At 46.3% G+C, this 14,962-nt stretch overlaps 1 protein-coding gene across 3 annotated transcripts in view; it reads left to right on the top strand.

Annotated features, from left to right (window-relative positions):
• LOC115107616 (palmitoyltransferase ZDHHC14-like) overlaps window positions 1-10,197 on the top strand; it is a 37,584-nt gene extending 27,387 nt beyond the window's left edge. For 2 of the 3 annotated variants that reach the window (XM_029631066.2, XM_029631064.2), the window contains 3 exons: window positions 4,319-4,428; window positions 6,853-6,955; window positions 8,054-10,197. In XM_029631066.2, coding sequence (XP_029486926.1) covers window positions 4,319-4,428; window positions 6,853-6,955; window positions 8,054-8,476 — 636 coding nt within the window. In that variant the 3' untranslated portion in view covers window positions 8,477-10,197. The remainder of the gene's footprint in view (window positions 1-4,318; window positions 4,429-6,852; window positions 6,956-8,053) is intronic. The other variant, XM_029631065.2, reaches the window with a different exon arrangement.
• Window positions 10,198-14,962: the final 4,765 nt, after the last annotated feature.

The raw sequence follows: 14,962 nt of genomic DNA, 5'->3' as shown, positions 1-14,962 counted from the left end.
TTGACTGCTGATATAAATTCTGTCTCATTAAGGCTCATTTCACGCTTGGTCCCCTAATACCTCTCTGGTGTGATTTGTTTCACTAGCGCTGCTGAGGTTCTGGTAGATTGAACACTCGAACATCCTCCCTCATCCTTCTGAAATGTCTCTCTGGTGTGATTTGTTTCACTAGCGCTGCTGAGGTTCTGGTAGATTGAACACTCGAACATCCTCCCTCATCCTTCTGAAATGTCTCTCTGGTGTGATTTGTTTCACTAGCGCTGCTGAGGTTCTGGTAGATTGAACACTCGAGCATCCTCCCTCATCCTTCCGATTTGTCTCTCTGGTGTGATTTGTTTCACTAGCGCTGCTGAGGTTCTGGTAGATTGAACACTCGAACATCCTCCCTCATCCTTCTGAAATGTCTCTCTGGTGTGATTTGTTTCACTAGCGCTGCTGAGGTTCTGGTAGATTGAACACTCGAACATCCTCCCTCATCCTTCTGAACTGTCTCTCTGGTGTGATTTGTTTCACTAGCGCTGCTGAGGTTCTAGTAGATTGAACACTCGAACATCCTCCCTCATCCTTCTGAAATGTCTCTCTGGTGTGATTTGTTTCACTAGCGCTGCTGAGGTTCTAGTAGATTGAACACTCGAACATCCTCCCTCATCCTTCTGAACTGTCTCTCCGCTTCGCTCCACAGGTAGTATCACATTTTCATTTCATTTCATTACAGTACAACGTTTTGATTTGTTTGATCGTAGCTAGCTACATAGCTAGCTACATAGCCGTCTTTGTATCAAAGATAATTGTGTAGTCTAGAGCGATTTTCTAGGTTAGCTAGCCAGCTATTGTCGTTCTTTTAACGCAACGTAACGTAATCAACACTGCTAGCTAGCCAGCTAGCCCCCGAATAGCAGCACTGTCGAAACTATCACACTCAACGGAACGACTTGATTAGTGTAGTGTCAACAACGCAGCCACTGCCAGCTAGCCTACAAAGTCAACAACGCAGCCACTGCCAGCTAGCCTACTTCAGCAGTACTGTATCATTTTAATCATTTTAGTCAATAAGATTCTTGCTACGTAAGCTTAACTTTCTGAACATTCGAGACGTGTAGTCCACTTGTCATTCCAATCTCCTTTGCATTAGCGTAGCCTCTTCTGTAGCCTGTCAACTATCTGTCTGTCTATCCCTGTTCTCTCCTCTCTGCACAGACCATACAAACGCTCCACACCGCGTGGCCGCGGCCACCTAATCTGGTGGTCCCAGCGCGCACGACCCACGTGGAGTTCCAGGTCTCCGGTAGCCTCTGGAACTGCCGATCTGCGGCCAACAAGGCAGAGTTCATCTCAGCCTATGCTTCCCTCCAGTCCTCGACTTCTTGGCACTGACGGAAACATGGATCACCACAGATAACACTGCTACTCCTACTGCTCTCTCTTCGTCCGCCCACGTGTTCTCGCACACCCCGAGAGCTTCTGGTCAGCGGGGTGGTGGCACCGGGATCCTCATCTCTCCCAAGTGGTCATTCTCTCTTTCTCCCCTTACCCATCTGTCTATCGCCTCCTTTGAATTCCATGCTGTCACAGTTACCAGCCCTTTCAAGCTTAACATCCTTATCATTTATCGCCCTCCAGGTTCCCTCGGAGAGTTCATCAATGAGCTTGATGCCTTGATAAGCTCCTTTCCTGAGGACGGCTCACCTCTCACAGTTCTGGGCGACTTTAACCTCCCCACGTCTACCTTTGACTCATTCCTCTCTGCCTCCTTCTTTCCACTCCTCTCCTCTTTTGACCTCACCCTCTCACCTTCCCCCTACTCACAAGGCAGGCAATACGCTCGACCTCATCTTTACTAGATGCTGTTCTTCCACTAACCTCATTGCAACTCCCCTCCAAGTCTCCGACCACTACCTTGTATCCTTTTCCCTCTCGCTCTCATCCAACACTTCCCACACTGCCCCTACTCGGATGGTATCGCGCCGTCCCAACCTTCGCTCTCTCTCCCCCGCTACTCTCTCCTCTTCCATCCTATCATCTCTTCCCTCTGCTCAAACCTTCTCCAACCTATCTCCTGATTCTGCCTCCTCAACCCTCCTCTCCTCCCTTTCTGCATCCTTTGACTCTCTATGTCCCCTATCCTCCAGGCCGGCTCGGTCCTCCCCTCCCGCTCCGTGGCTCGACGACTCATTGCGAGCTCACAGAACAGGGCTCCGGGCAGCCGAGCGGAAATGGAGGAAAACTCGCCTCCCTGCGGACCTGGCATCCTTTCACTCCCTCCTCTCTACATTTTCCTCTTCTGTCTCTGCTGCTAAAGCCACTTTCTACCACTCTAAATTCCAAGCATCTGCCTCTAACCCTAGGAAGCTCTTTGCCACCTTCTCCTCCCTCCTGAATCCTCCTCCCCCTTCCCCCTCCTCCCCTCTCTGCAGATGACTTCGTCAACCATTTTGAAAAGAAGGTCGACGACATCCGATCCTCGTTTGCTAAGTCAAACGACACCACTGGTTCTGCTCACACTGCCCTACCCTGTGCTCTGACCTCTTTCTCCCCTCTCTCTCCAGATGAAATCTCTCTAGACCTATCGGCTGCCTTCGATACTGTGAACCATCAGATCCTCCTCTCCACCCTCTCCGAGTTGGGCACCTCCGGCGCGGCCCACGCTTGGATTGCGTCCTACCTGACAGGTCGCTCCTACCAGGTGGCGTGGCGAGAATCTGTCTCCTCACCACGCGCTCTCACCACTGGCGTCCCCCAGGGCTCTGTTCTAGGCCCTCTCCTATTCTCGCTATACACCAAGTCACTTGGCTCTGTCATAACCTCACATGGTCTCTCCTATCATTGCTATGCAGACGACACACAATTAATCTTCTCCTTTCCCCCTTCTGATGACCAGGTGGCGAATCGCATCTCTGCATGTCTGGCTGACATATCAGTGTGGATGACGGATCACCACCTCAAGCTGAACCTCGGCAAGACGGAGCTGCTCTTCCTCCCGGGAAGGACTGCCCGTTCCATGATCTCGCCATCACGGTTGACAACTCCATTGTGTCCTCCTCCCAGAGCGCTAAGAACCTTGGCGTGATCCTGGACAACACCCTGTCGTTCTCAACTAACATCAAGGCGGTGGCCCGTTCCTGTAGGTTCATGCTCTACAATATCCGCAGAGTACGACCCTGCCTCACACAGGAAGCGGCGCAGGTCCTAATCCAGGCACTTGTCATCTCCCGTCTGGATTACTGCAACTCGCTGTTGGCTGGGCTCCCTGCCTGTGCCATTAAACCCCTACAACTCATCCAGAACGCCGCAGCCCGTCTGGTGTTCAACCTTCCCAAGTTCTCTCACATCACCCCGCTCCTCCGCTCCCTCCACTGGCTTCCAGTTGAAGCTCGCATCCGCTACAAGACCATGGTGCTTGCCTACGGAGCTGTGAGGGGAACGGCACCTCAGTACCTCCAGGCTCTGATCAGGCCCTACACCCAAACAAGGGCACTGCGTTCATCCACCTCTGGCCTGCTCGCCTCCCTACCACTGAGGAAGTACAGTTCCCGCTCAGCCCAGTCAAAACTGTTCGCTGCTCTGGCCCCCCAATGGTGGAACAAACTCCCTCACGACGCCAGGACAGCGGAGTCAATCACCACCTTCCGGAGACACCTGAAACCCCACCTCTTTAAGGAATACCTAGGATAGGATAAAGTAATCCTTCTCTTCTTCTAGATGCACTATTGTAAAGTGGCAGTTCCACTGGATGTCATAAGGTGAACGCACCAATTTGTAAGTCGCTCTGGATAAGAGCGTCTGCTAAATGACTTAAATGTAATGTAAAATGTAATGTCTCTCTGGTGTGATTTGTTTCACTAGCGCTGCTGAGGTTCTAGTAGATTGAACACTCGAACATCCTCCCTCATCCTTCTGAACTGTCTCTCTGGTGTGATTTGTTTCACTAGCGCTGCTGAGGTTCTAGTAGATTGAACACTCGAACATCCTCCCTCATCCTTCTGAACTGTCTCTCTGGTGTGATTTGTTTCACTAGCGCTGCTGAGGTTCTAGTAGATTGAACACTCGAACATCCTCCCTCATCCTTCTGAAATGTCTCTCTGGTGTGATTTGTTTCACTAGCGCTGCTGAGGTTCTGGTAGATTGAACACTCGAACATCCTCCCTCATCCTCCCGATTTGTCTCTCTGGTGTGATTTGTCGAGATCCACTCTCCTCTAAGAGTTTCTGAATTTCGTCTTCACTTCAGTTTGCTCCTCAATTTATGCACCTTGGTTTGAGAACGAGGTAGCGGCAGTGTTCCCTTCCCTTTGGACTGATGGGTCATGTTCCCCCTCCAGATTAAAGGCTCGTGGTCGACCAAACGGGCGAAGGACAACTACAACCCCTACAGCTACGGGAACATCCTGACCAACTGCTGTGCTGCCCTTTGTGGTCCTCTTCCACCCAGGTGAGTCTCTGTCTGCCATGGCCAAACGAACCCTAACAGCAAGGCTGGTCGTGTTCAGTAAGGAGAAAACGATTTGAAACAGGGAGGTACTTCCTAAAACTTGTCCAATGAGAACACATACTTTTGTATGCACTGAGGGGCAACACAGTCACGGCTGTAGCTCAACTTTAGATCCATGGGGTTTTAGATCATCTCTCTCCCGCCTCCTCTTCTCTCCCCTCCCTCCTCTCGTCCCCTACATCTCTCTTTCTCCCTCCTCCATCTCTCTTTCTCCCTCCTCCCCTACATCTCTCTCCCTCCTCCCCTACATCTCTCTCCCTCCTCCCCTACATCTCTCTTTCTCCCTCCTCCATCTCTCTTTCTCCCTCCTCCCCTCCCCTCCCCTCCATCTCTCTTTCTCCCCCTCCCCTCCCCTCCATCTCTCTTTCTCCCTCCTCCCCTACATCTCTCTCCCTCCTCCCCTACATCTCTCTTTCTCCCTCCTCCATCTCTCTTTCTCCCTCCTCCATCTCTCTTTCTCCCTCCTCCCCTCCCCTCCCCTCCATCTCTCTTTCTCCCTCCTCCCCTACATCTCTCTCCCTCCTCTTCTCTCCTCCCCTCCATCTCTCTTTCTCCTCTCCTCCCCTCCCCTCCATCTCTCTTTCTCCCTCCTCCCCTCCATCTCTCTCCCTCCTCCTCCTCTTCTCTCCCCTCCACCAGACATGCACCAGGGGTCTTTTCACATTCCCCAAATCCAGAACAAATTCCAGAAAGCATACAGTATTATATAGAGCCCGTATTGCATGGAACTTCCTTCCATCTCATATTGTTCAAATATGCAAACATGGTTTAAAATAACTGATAAAGCGACACCACTCCGCTATTTGACCTAGATAGTTTGTGTGTACATATTGATATGTAGGCTACATGTGCATTTTTTAAATGTATGTAGTTCTGTCCTTAATGTTCTTGTCTATTAATGTTATGTATTATGTAATGTTTCATGTTATGTGTGGACCCCAGGAAGAGTAATGAGGAAGAGCTAATGGGGATCCTAATAAAATATAATATAAAATATCCATCTTCCTCTTCATCTTTCTCCCCTTCCTTCTCCTCCCCTCCTCTCTCCTTCCTCCTCCTTCTCTCTCCGCTCCTCTTCTCTCCCTCAATTTCTCTCTCCTTCCTCCTCTCCCCCCTCCTCTTCTCTCCCTCCTCCTCTCTTCCCTTCCTCCTCCTTCTCCTCTTCTCTCCCCTTCCTCCTCCTTCTCTCTCCCCTTCCTCCTCCTTCTCTCCTTCCTCCTCCCCCTCTTCTCTCCCTTACTGCATTAGTCAGCACCCACAAAATGAGCTCCCCTTATGTGAATCAAACTGTCAGCCACTGTGTTAAATGAGCAATGCTTTCAATCAAGATATCCATCAGTGCACACAGGCAGGAATAATTACTGTACACTCTGTTTCTGTCCTCTTTCGAGGGAGCTGGAACTAGCCTTGTCTTACACATTATTAGGATGAGCTCAGCACATTGTCTACACCCCAAATTGCAACCTGTTCCCTATGTAGTGCACTACTTTTGACAAAAGTAGTGCACTATATAGGGAATAGAGTGCAATTTGGGGCACATGCACCGTAAGCATCCCCACAGCATATGGTTGGTTATTGCATTTAACGCAAATGGTCTGGCTGTAGAAGATAATGTCATTCAGTCATTTGCTCTCCCCCCAGTGACACCACAATACCAAAACTATGGAGTTACATTAGGGTCAATTTTATTTTGGGGCCTAAATTTGACTCCATACACTACCCGCAGATACAAAATCATGTCAGTATCTCAAACATCTGGTGGAGTAACAATTGTCATTGATTCATTAGCTGGTCTATCACATTAATGGGTTACATCTGGCTTGGAATAGCTGAATTATGTGTAATAAGAGCTGAGGTATGTGTAATAAGAGCTGAGGTATGCGTAATAATAGCTGAGGTATGCGTAATAATAGCTGAGGTATGCGTAATAATAGCTGAGGTATGCGTAATAATAGCTGAGGTATGCGTGTGGTTTGCTCAGTAGGTAGGTACTGTACATTGGGTTGGATTCTCTGGGAATTTCAGGTGACCTGACTCTGTCCGTAGACAGGTGATTGCCATCTGCTCTGTGTGTGGGTATGCATGGAGAGATGGGGGTGTGGATGCTTCACACATGTATGAATGCTTGCACCAAGGCGACACACACACTTGGCAGATACACACACCGAAGTACAAGCACACAAACACTCTGCAGTTACACACATGCACACCAAAGCAGACTCTATCTCTCTCTCTCTCTCACCCACACACACACACACACAGAGAAACAGACTAACACAAACACCTAAGCGTGAACACAGACACTTTTGCAGGTACACACACATTTCAAGACCTCTGCTCATGTGCCATGTATTTTATTTCTAGTCTTATTGACAGAAGAGGCTTCATCCAGCCAGACACACCCCAGCCTGTGTCACACTCCAACGGGAGCAGCATGTACAACTCCACCCAGCTTCAATCTCACATGGTAGGTTGTGTGTGTGAGAAATAGGAAGATGTGAGAGAGAGAGAGAGAGAGAGAGAGATTTCTTAATGCAATCTGTGGTTTTACTGTTTCACAGGACTGAGTTGGCACTTCAGTATTTATAACCACTGAGAAACGCTTTGAAGTTATTTCAAAGTGGACTCCCCTTATGATGTCAGAAACTCACTTAAGTGCTCTCACTTACAAATGGCTCTTTGAACTGGACTGTGTTATAATTACGACCAACAGAGAGCAGTCATCTATCTCTATTCATCTCTATCTCTCTCTTTCGCCTCTCTCTCTCGCCTCTCTCTCTCTTTTCTCTCGCTCTCTTTTCTCTCTTGCTCTGTCCCTTTTCTCTCTCCCTTTTCACTCTTGATCTCTCCCTTTTCTCTCTCCCTCGCTCTCTCTCTGCTGGTGGTCGCAGTGGGCTTTACCCTGTGATCCAGAGAGCAGTATTTAATAGTGAATGAACACAGCTTATGTGTTTTTGTTCATTGGTTCATCGGGGTGTAACTTCTCACTTCTCAGGCAATCCTATCACCCTCCATCTAAATATATCCATATTTGAATTCACCTGTCGGTAATCTGATGAATGCTGATGTGTATTATCCCCCGCAGTCTGTGGATCCTCTCCCTCCAGTGGTTTCAAATAGTCTTTTTTATTTTATTTTATCTCAAGCAGAATAATCATAGTCTTCCTGCTAGTTCCTTATTTGCATACAGCCTTGCTTGAAACGGGCAGCTGTGAGAACAAGTCACTTTGGCCGTACGCCCGTGCAGAGATTATGAAAATGTTCGGGGGGGAAAAGGAAGCAACAATCTCAAAATGTGTTGAAAATGTCAATTGAACGGAAATGACATGGTAGTACCACCTGTTTGAGTTGAATGAGGTATAAGTTAATTATACATGCTAATGGGTCTGTAGTAATGGGATGTTTTATGGAAGACCTTGTTTCACTAACTTTCTTCCTCTTTTGTCTGTTAACCTTTTTATACGTGTGTATTTCTTGTCCCTCCTAAAAACATATCATTCTCCTACTGTTTTTTCCCTTCTCTTCCCTTCATCTATATCTCCTGTCACTTTCCCTGTCTCCTCAGTGTGACCAAGAGCACTGCATTCAGAGCACCAAATTCGTTTTGCAGGCTGCCGCTACCCCTCTGCTCCACAGCGACCCTGTCATGATGGGTGGAGAGGGACCCACTCTCCCTGGGAAGAGTTCCCTGGGGGGCCCCTGTGCCTCACTGACCCCCAGCCAGCCTTCCCTGCCCTCCTCCATGCCCGGCCTGGGCTGTGCGGGGGACATGCTGACCCTGAGGGACCCAGACACCCACTGCCACCACCATCACTTTGTCAGCCCTGAGGAGACGCCCTCGCCCGGCCCCATGCCTCTGACTCTGCCCTGCCCCGCCCACATGACCCACGGGGGACACATGAACCCGGCCCAGCTCTACGACCCTGCCAGCCAGGACTCTCTGCACGAGGACTCTGTCAGGGGCCTGGTCAAACTCAGCTCTGTCTGAGACTCTCCCCCTGGCTTTTTGGAATCACTACTCAGACTCTGTCAGCGTGCCAAATGATACCCTATTCAATATGTAGCACTACTTTTAAAAAGTAGTGCACTATATAGGGAATAGCGTGCCATTTAGGACGCTACCCCAGCCCCCCCGCTCCACACTGCCGGCTCAGTACCAAAGCCATAATTCCTGTTCCCCTAACATTCCATCCCAGCCCTCCCTCCCTCCTTCCCATCCAGATTTGTGCCCCCCACCTGTTGAGATAAGCTATTCTAGTGCCAAACAAACAGAGCCTCAGTCTGTCTCCACTGCACTTGACCGGGACCAAAATCAAGCTTCTGAATCCCCCTTCCTCTTCACAGTAGTATACCTAGTGCCCTACCAGGAGTCTACCAGGCCTCGATACAGGTCCAGGCTTCTGCCCAAGGCTCACGACTTGTGCTCTTTTGGGGGAAACCATCTACCTGGACCAGGCGGTCATTGTCCGGAAATGAAACTGACTCGCTCTCCTCTCGTCAGCCAAACCGACGTACCAAGGCAGTTGCCATTTTGGTTTGCTGACATCCAAGGACACGCACAGCGGGACAAGGTCTTTTGATTAGCTGGAAAGACATGAATCAGGTCTAAATATAGGACTTGTTTATAGTTTGATATCTGTGTCATGTGTCCCGAGTCAAGTGACACTCTTTTATACAATAGTAATGGAAACAGCCAAGCAGTGTTGGCCCTGAACACAGAAGATGTCACTTCCTGTTTCAGATTGTGTCAACACTGTATGTGTTGATTGGTAGTGTTCATCAGTCCGTTCCGGTGTCGGTGTGACGCTAGCCGCATTACCTTTTTGTTTCGTTCAAATGTGATGCCAAAACATCATGCCTGCATCCCAAATAGCACCCTCTCTATTTAGTGCACTACTTTTTACCAGGGCCAAAAGGACACTGGCAAAAGTAATGCACTATATAGGCAATAGGGTTCCATTTGGGACAGAGATAATAAGTAATGTGATGATTGTACCAAGAAATTCTCATTTACTTATATATATATTTTTTTTACCCCTTTTTCTCCCCAATTTCGTGGTATCCAATTTTTTTTTTTTAAATGTAGTAGCTACTATCTTGTCTCATCGCTACAACTCCCGTACGGGCTCGGGAGAGACGAAGGTTGAAAGTCATGCGTCCTCCGATACACAACCCAACCAGGCCACACTGCTTCTTAACACAGCGCGCATCCAACCCGGTAGCCAGCCGCACCAATGTGTCAGAGGAAACACTGTGCACCTGGCAACCTTGGTTAGCACGCACTGCGCCCGGCCCGCCACAGGAGTTGCTGGTGCGCGATGAGACAAGGATATCCCTACCGGCCAAGCCCTCCCTAACCCGGACGACGCTAGGCCAATTGTGTGTCGCCCCACGGACCTCCCGGTCGCGGCCGGTTACGACAGAGCCTGGGCGTGAACCCAGGGTCTCTGGTGGCACTGCGCCACCCGGGAGGCCTCATTTACTTATTTTTAATGAAGACATTTGCATATTTGTATGTACAAGAGTGGATTTCATTTATTCAACCAGCCTGTGCAGTCACTTTTTACCAGGGCCAAAAGGACTTTGGCAAAAGTTATGCACTATATAGGGAAAAGGGTGCCATTTGGGACAGAGATAATAAGTAATGTGATGATTGTACCAAGAAATTCTCATTTACTTAATTTTAATGAATAAATTTGCATATTTTTATGTACAAGAGTGGATTTCATTTATTCAACCAGCCTGTGCAGTCACTTGGCAGAAATACAAAACACAATTCCCTTTTCCATAGCCTTGGGAAGAAAATATTTTTTCACAAAAGTAGTGCACTGGCCCTTTAATAGTCCTGTATTAGCGGACCGATATAGCTGTCCGCAGCGTGGGCAAAAATCTCAGCACCCCCAAACTATTTCCCGCGGCTATGCCCTTTTCAGTGAATACCCTTTGCAGACAGAAATTAGCTATTAGCTAAATCTGGTACAACACATATTTTCTCAAGTTTACTGTGGCTAATGAATCCTTCAACCAGGATTTCTAAAAAACCTTGGAATTAGGGAAAGTTACCGGCATTTTGCTACTTTCTTCAATCAGATCCGCTTTAGCCAACATCTGCATAGTGGTTGTTTTGGTTGTGTCGGAGGTGGAATTTTGTGACAATGATTGCAAGAGCAGCTGCTCACTAATTTAAAGACTCCAACCAATGATGTACAGTACCAGTCAAAAGTTTGGACACACCTACTCATTCCAGGGTTTTTCTTTATTTTTTACTATTTTCTACATTGTAGAATAATAGTGAAGACATCAAAACTATGAAATAACACATATGGAATCATGTAGTAACCAAAAAAGTGTTAAACAAATCAAAATATATTTTATATTTGAGATTCTTCAAGGCAGCCACCGTTTGCCTTGATCACAGCTTTGCACACTCTTTGCCAAAACAGCTATGGGTGTCTGCTATCGCCGGTTAACACTTGATCTGAATGAATCCAGTCTCTAATCTATTGGCAGAAATGCATTTAAGCAACTCCATTCTAATAGCTTCTTCGGTACCTTGCTCTCGAGTGTATTACTGAATGAATGTCTGCAGGCCAGTTGTCGGCAGTGACAGATGTGTAGGTACTGGTATGTCTGCATGGCTATTGCCAGCTCTGAGGGATCTGCTGTATGTATGGCGAGTGAGAGGATAATGTGGATGCTATCTTAGAGGTGGCAAGAGACTGAGGCTGTATACTGCCCTCTAGTGGATACACTGAGGACAGAAGATGCACTTGCCCTCAGGCTAATCTGTACTGAAAGTACTGTAGCCTGATCCCAGATCTGTTTGTTCTGCCAACTCCATTGCTCATTGTCAATCCAAACGGTGACAAGGAGTTGGCATGATGGCACAAACAGACTGGCTCTCAGGCTAAACTGAAAGATCTACTCAAAGAGAATACACAATACACAACTAATAACAGATATATGAATTTGTTAGTTTATTATTGTTTCACATCTTTACATACTTTAATATTTTCCTATGGTAAAGCTTGTGGGCTATTGTTAATATCAGTGATACATGATATTCAAAAATAAAACTTCAGTTTTGGGGACAGAAATTATACAATACACTGGTGGCAGATGCAAACAAATCTACCTTAAAATGACATATCAGGCATATCTCTGTGGGAACCTGTATTGGAATGTTAACGAAAACCAAACTGTTTGTTCAAGGGGCTCCCTGATAATTCAATACAAGTTTAATTAGATATGGCTTATAGCAGACCTGTGCTCTGGAAATGTCAGGAGGTAATGCGTATGATCAATTCCCTGGTGGTAAAAGTCTATATTCAATCTTTATCGCTGGCTTTACAGATTGCGCAATATAAATGTAAAGGTTATTTCCGATTGAGCCGACATATGCAGCGTTTACCGTAGGTGAGGATACGTGATGAAATTTAAAGGCAATGTTAGCGGCGACTGCAATCACGGTAAACGTAGCTGAGGAATGCAGAACTCCATTCTCTTATATTGAAGCGGAGTTGAATACTGATAACTGGTCACGCGATTTGCTAACAACAACATTGAGTCACCATCAGTCGATGCTTGTAGAAATGGCAATTCTGAAAACTGTCCTATGCAACTGCGGTCCATCCAGGGGTGCTGAAATTCATACTTCCGCGATACGGATGAAATAGTTGCTATATAAGTCATTGTCAGTTAAGCCACACTTCCCAGTATATCCTATACATAAAATAATGCACCTTTTTGGTCAGTTAGCAAGGATAAACAAGAGTATCATTCATCCTGGAAGATAGAGAATTACCTGACTATACAAGCTCACTCATGTACTGCATAGTATATTGTATAACATATAACATTATGTGCTATTAGATTGAAGGAGTGTAACAGCTTTGAGCTGTATTAAACAAGATAAGCTTTCATCCATTTTTGATGCTCATGGAATAAAATATTTAGCCGTAAAGTCTAGATAGTTAGATAACCAGCTAGGAATGCTTTCACATTCCAGGGCTGAAAAGTTGGATGGGTACAGCGCGCGCTTAAATAACAAGCATTGATAGATTAAAGTATTGCTATTTTGATTGCATTAGGGTGATCATTATTATTACAAAACTTATCGTAATCTGTACCTGATTATAGTATTAATATCTCAATATTGACCTGATCGCACTGGCCTGAGTTGCCTCAAATGAATAATAGGCTTTTTGGTTAAGGATCGGACCCTTTTTTCTCAATGTTCACCTGAAATGACATACCCAAATCTAACTGCCTGAAGCAAGGATACGCATATTCTTGATACCATTTGAACGGAAAGACTTTGAGGTTTGTGGAAATGTGAAACTATCCCGTAGAGGCTAACACACCTGTTTATCATGTTACACATACCTGCTTCAACAGATTCGTAACAATTTGCTAATTACATTCAACGCCTCCCAAAACACTTGATCAGTGCAGCTCGATTAGTAGTCCACTAATTAACCGAGAGAGTCAAAGCCAAACCCCAAACCAAGCACTCACACCAGGGTTGGGGTCAATTCCATTTTAATTTTAAAAAGTACACTAAACTCACCTTGAACATGTTTCCTAATTGAAAAGCATGGAGAGAATTGGAATTGGAATGTAGGTGTGCTTCCTAAATTGACTGGAATTGAAATAGAATCCACCCCAACCCTGACTCGCGCACACAGTGCATTCGGAAAGTATTCGGGCCCCTTCCCTTTTCCCACATTTTGTTACGTTACAGCCGTATTCTAAAATGTATTAAATAACGAAAATTCCTCATCAATCTATACACAATGCTCCATAATGACAAAGCGAAAACATGTTTTTATACATTTTTGCCAATATATTAAAAATAAAAACCAGATTATTTACATAAGTATTCAGGCCCTTTGCTATGAGACTTGAAATTGAGCTCAGGTGCATCCTATTTCCATTGATCATCCTTGATGTTTCTACAACTTGATTGGAGTCAACCTGTAGTAAATTCAATTGATTGGACATGATTTGGAAAGGCACACACCTGTCTATATAAAGTCCTACAACTGACAGCGCATGTCAGAGCAAAAACCAAGCCATGAGGTCGAACGAATTGTCCATCGAGCTCAGAGACAGGATTGTGTCGAGGCACAGATCTGGGGAACGGTACCAAAAAATTTCTGCATCATTGAAGGTCCCCAAGAACACAGTGGCCTCCATCATTCTTAAATGGAAGAAGTTTGGAACCACCAACACTCTTCCTAGAGCTGGCCGCCCGGCCAAGCTGAGCAATTGGGGTAGAAGGGCCATGGTCAGGGAGGTGACCAAGAACCCGATGGTCACTCTGATAGAGCTCTGGAGTTCCTCTGTGGAGTTGGGAGAACCTTCCAGAAGGACAACCATCTCTGCAGCACACCGCCAATCAAGCATTTAAGATAGAGTGGCAAGACAGAAGCCACTCTTCAGTAAAGGTAAATGACAACCCGCTTGGAGTTTGCCAAAAGGTACCTACAGGACTCTCGGACCCTGAGAAACAAGATTATCTAGTCTGATGAAACCAAAATGGAACACTTTGGCCTCAATGCCAAGCGTCCCTATGGTGAAGCTTGGTGGTGGCAGCATGCTGTGGGGATGTTTTTCAGCGGTAGGGACTGGGAGACTAGTCAGGATCAAGGCAAAGATGAAAGGAGCAAAGTACAGAGAGATCCTTGATGAAAACCTGCTCCAGAGCGCTCAGGATCTCAGACTGGGGCGAAGGTTCACCTTCCAACAGGTTCTGGCCTTTCTAGGGAGTTTTTCCTAGCCACCGTTCTTCTACACCTGCATTGCTTGCTGTTTGGGGTTTTAGGCTGGGTTTCTGTACAGCACTTTGCGATATCAGCTGATGTAAGAAGGGCTTTATAAATACATTTGATTTGACAACTACCAGGACAAGTCTCTGAATGTCCTTGAGTTGCCCAGCCAGAGTCCAGACTTGAACCCGATCGAACATCTCTGGAGAGACCTGAAAATAGCTGTGCAGCAACACTCCATCTAACCTGACAGAGCTTGAAAGGATCTGCAGAGAAGAATGGGAGAAACCCCCCAAATACAGGTATGCCAAGCTTGTAGCACTATACCCAAGAATGCTTGAGGCTGTAATCACTGCCAAAGGCGCTTCAACAAAGTACTGAGTAAAGGGTTAGAATACTGAATTGTGATATTTTTTTCTACATTTAAAAAAATAATATATAAACTGTTTTTGCTTTGTCATTATGGTGTACTGTATGTAGGTTGATCAGGGAAAGAAATACAATTTAATACATTTTAGAATAAGGCTGTAACGTTACAAAATTTGGAAAAAGCCAAGGTGTCTGAACTTTCCAAAGGTCACTGTATATGATAAACCTCTGGCACTCATGTTTCTCTGTATAGTGTGAACCTTTAAGTTGTGGAAAAGTACATCACAGTCCTTCAAAGCTTGCGGTAATGGTATTATGACATGCCTAGAACATGA

Source organism: Oncorhynchus nerka, linkage group LG24, assembly GCF_034236695.1.
Source record: "Oncorhynchus nerka isolate Pitt River linkage group LG24, Oner_Uvic_2.0, whole genome shotgun sequence".
Lineage (NCBI taxonomy): Eukaryota > Metazoa > Chordata > Actinopteri > Salmoniformes > Salmonidae > Oncorhynchus > Oncorhynchus nerka.
This window is presented reverse-complemented; position numbering and strand designations above follow the sequence as displayed.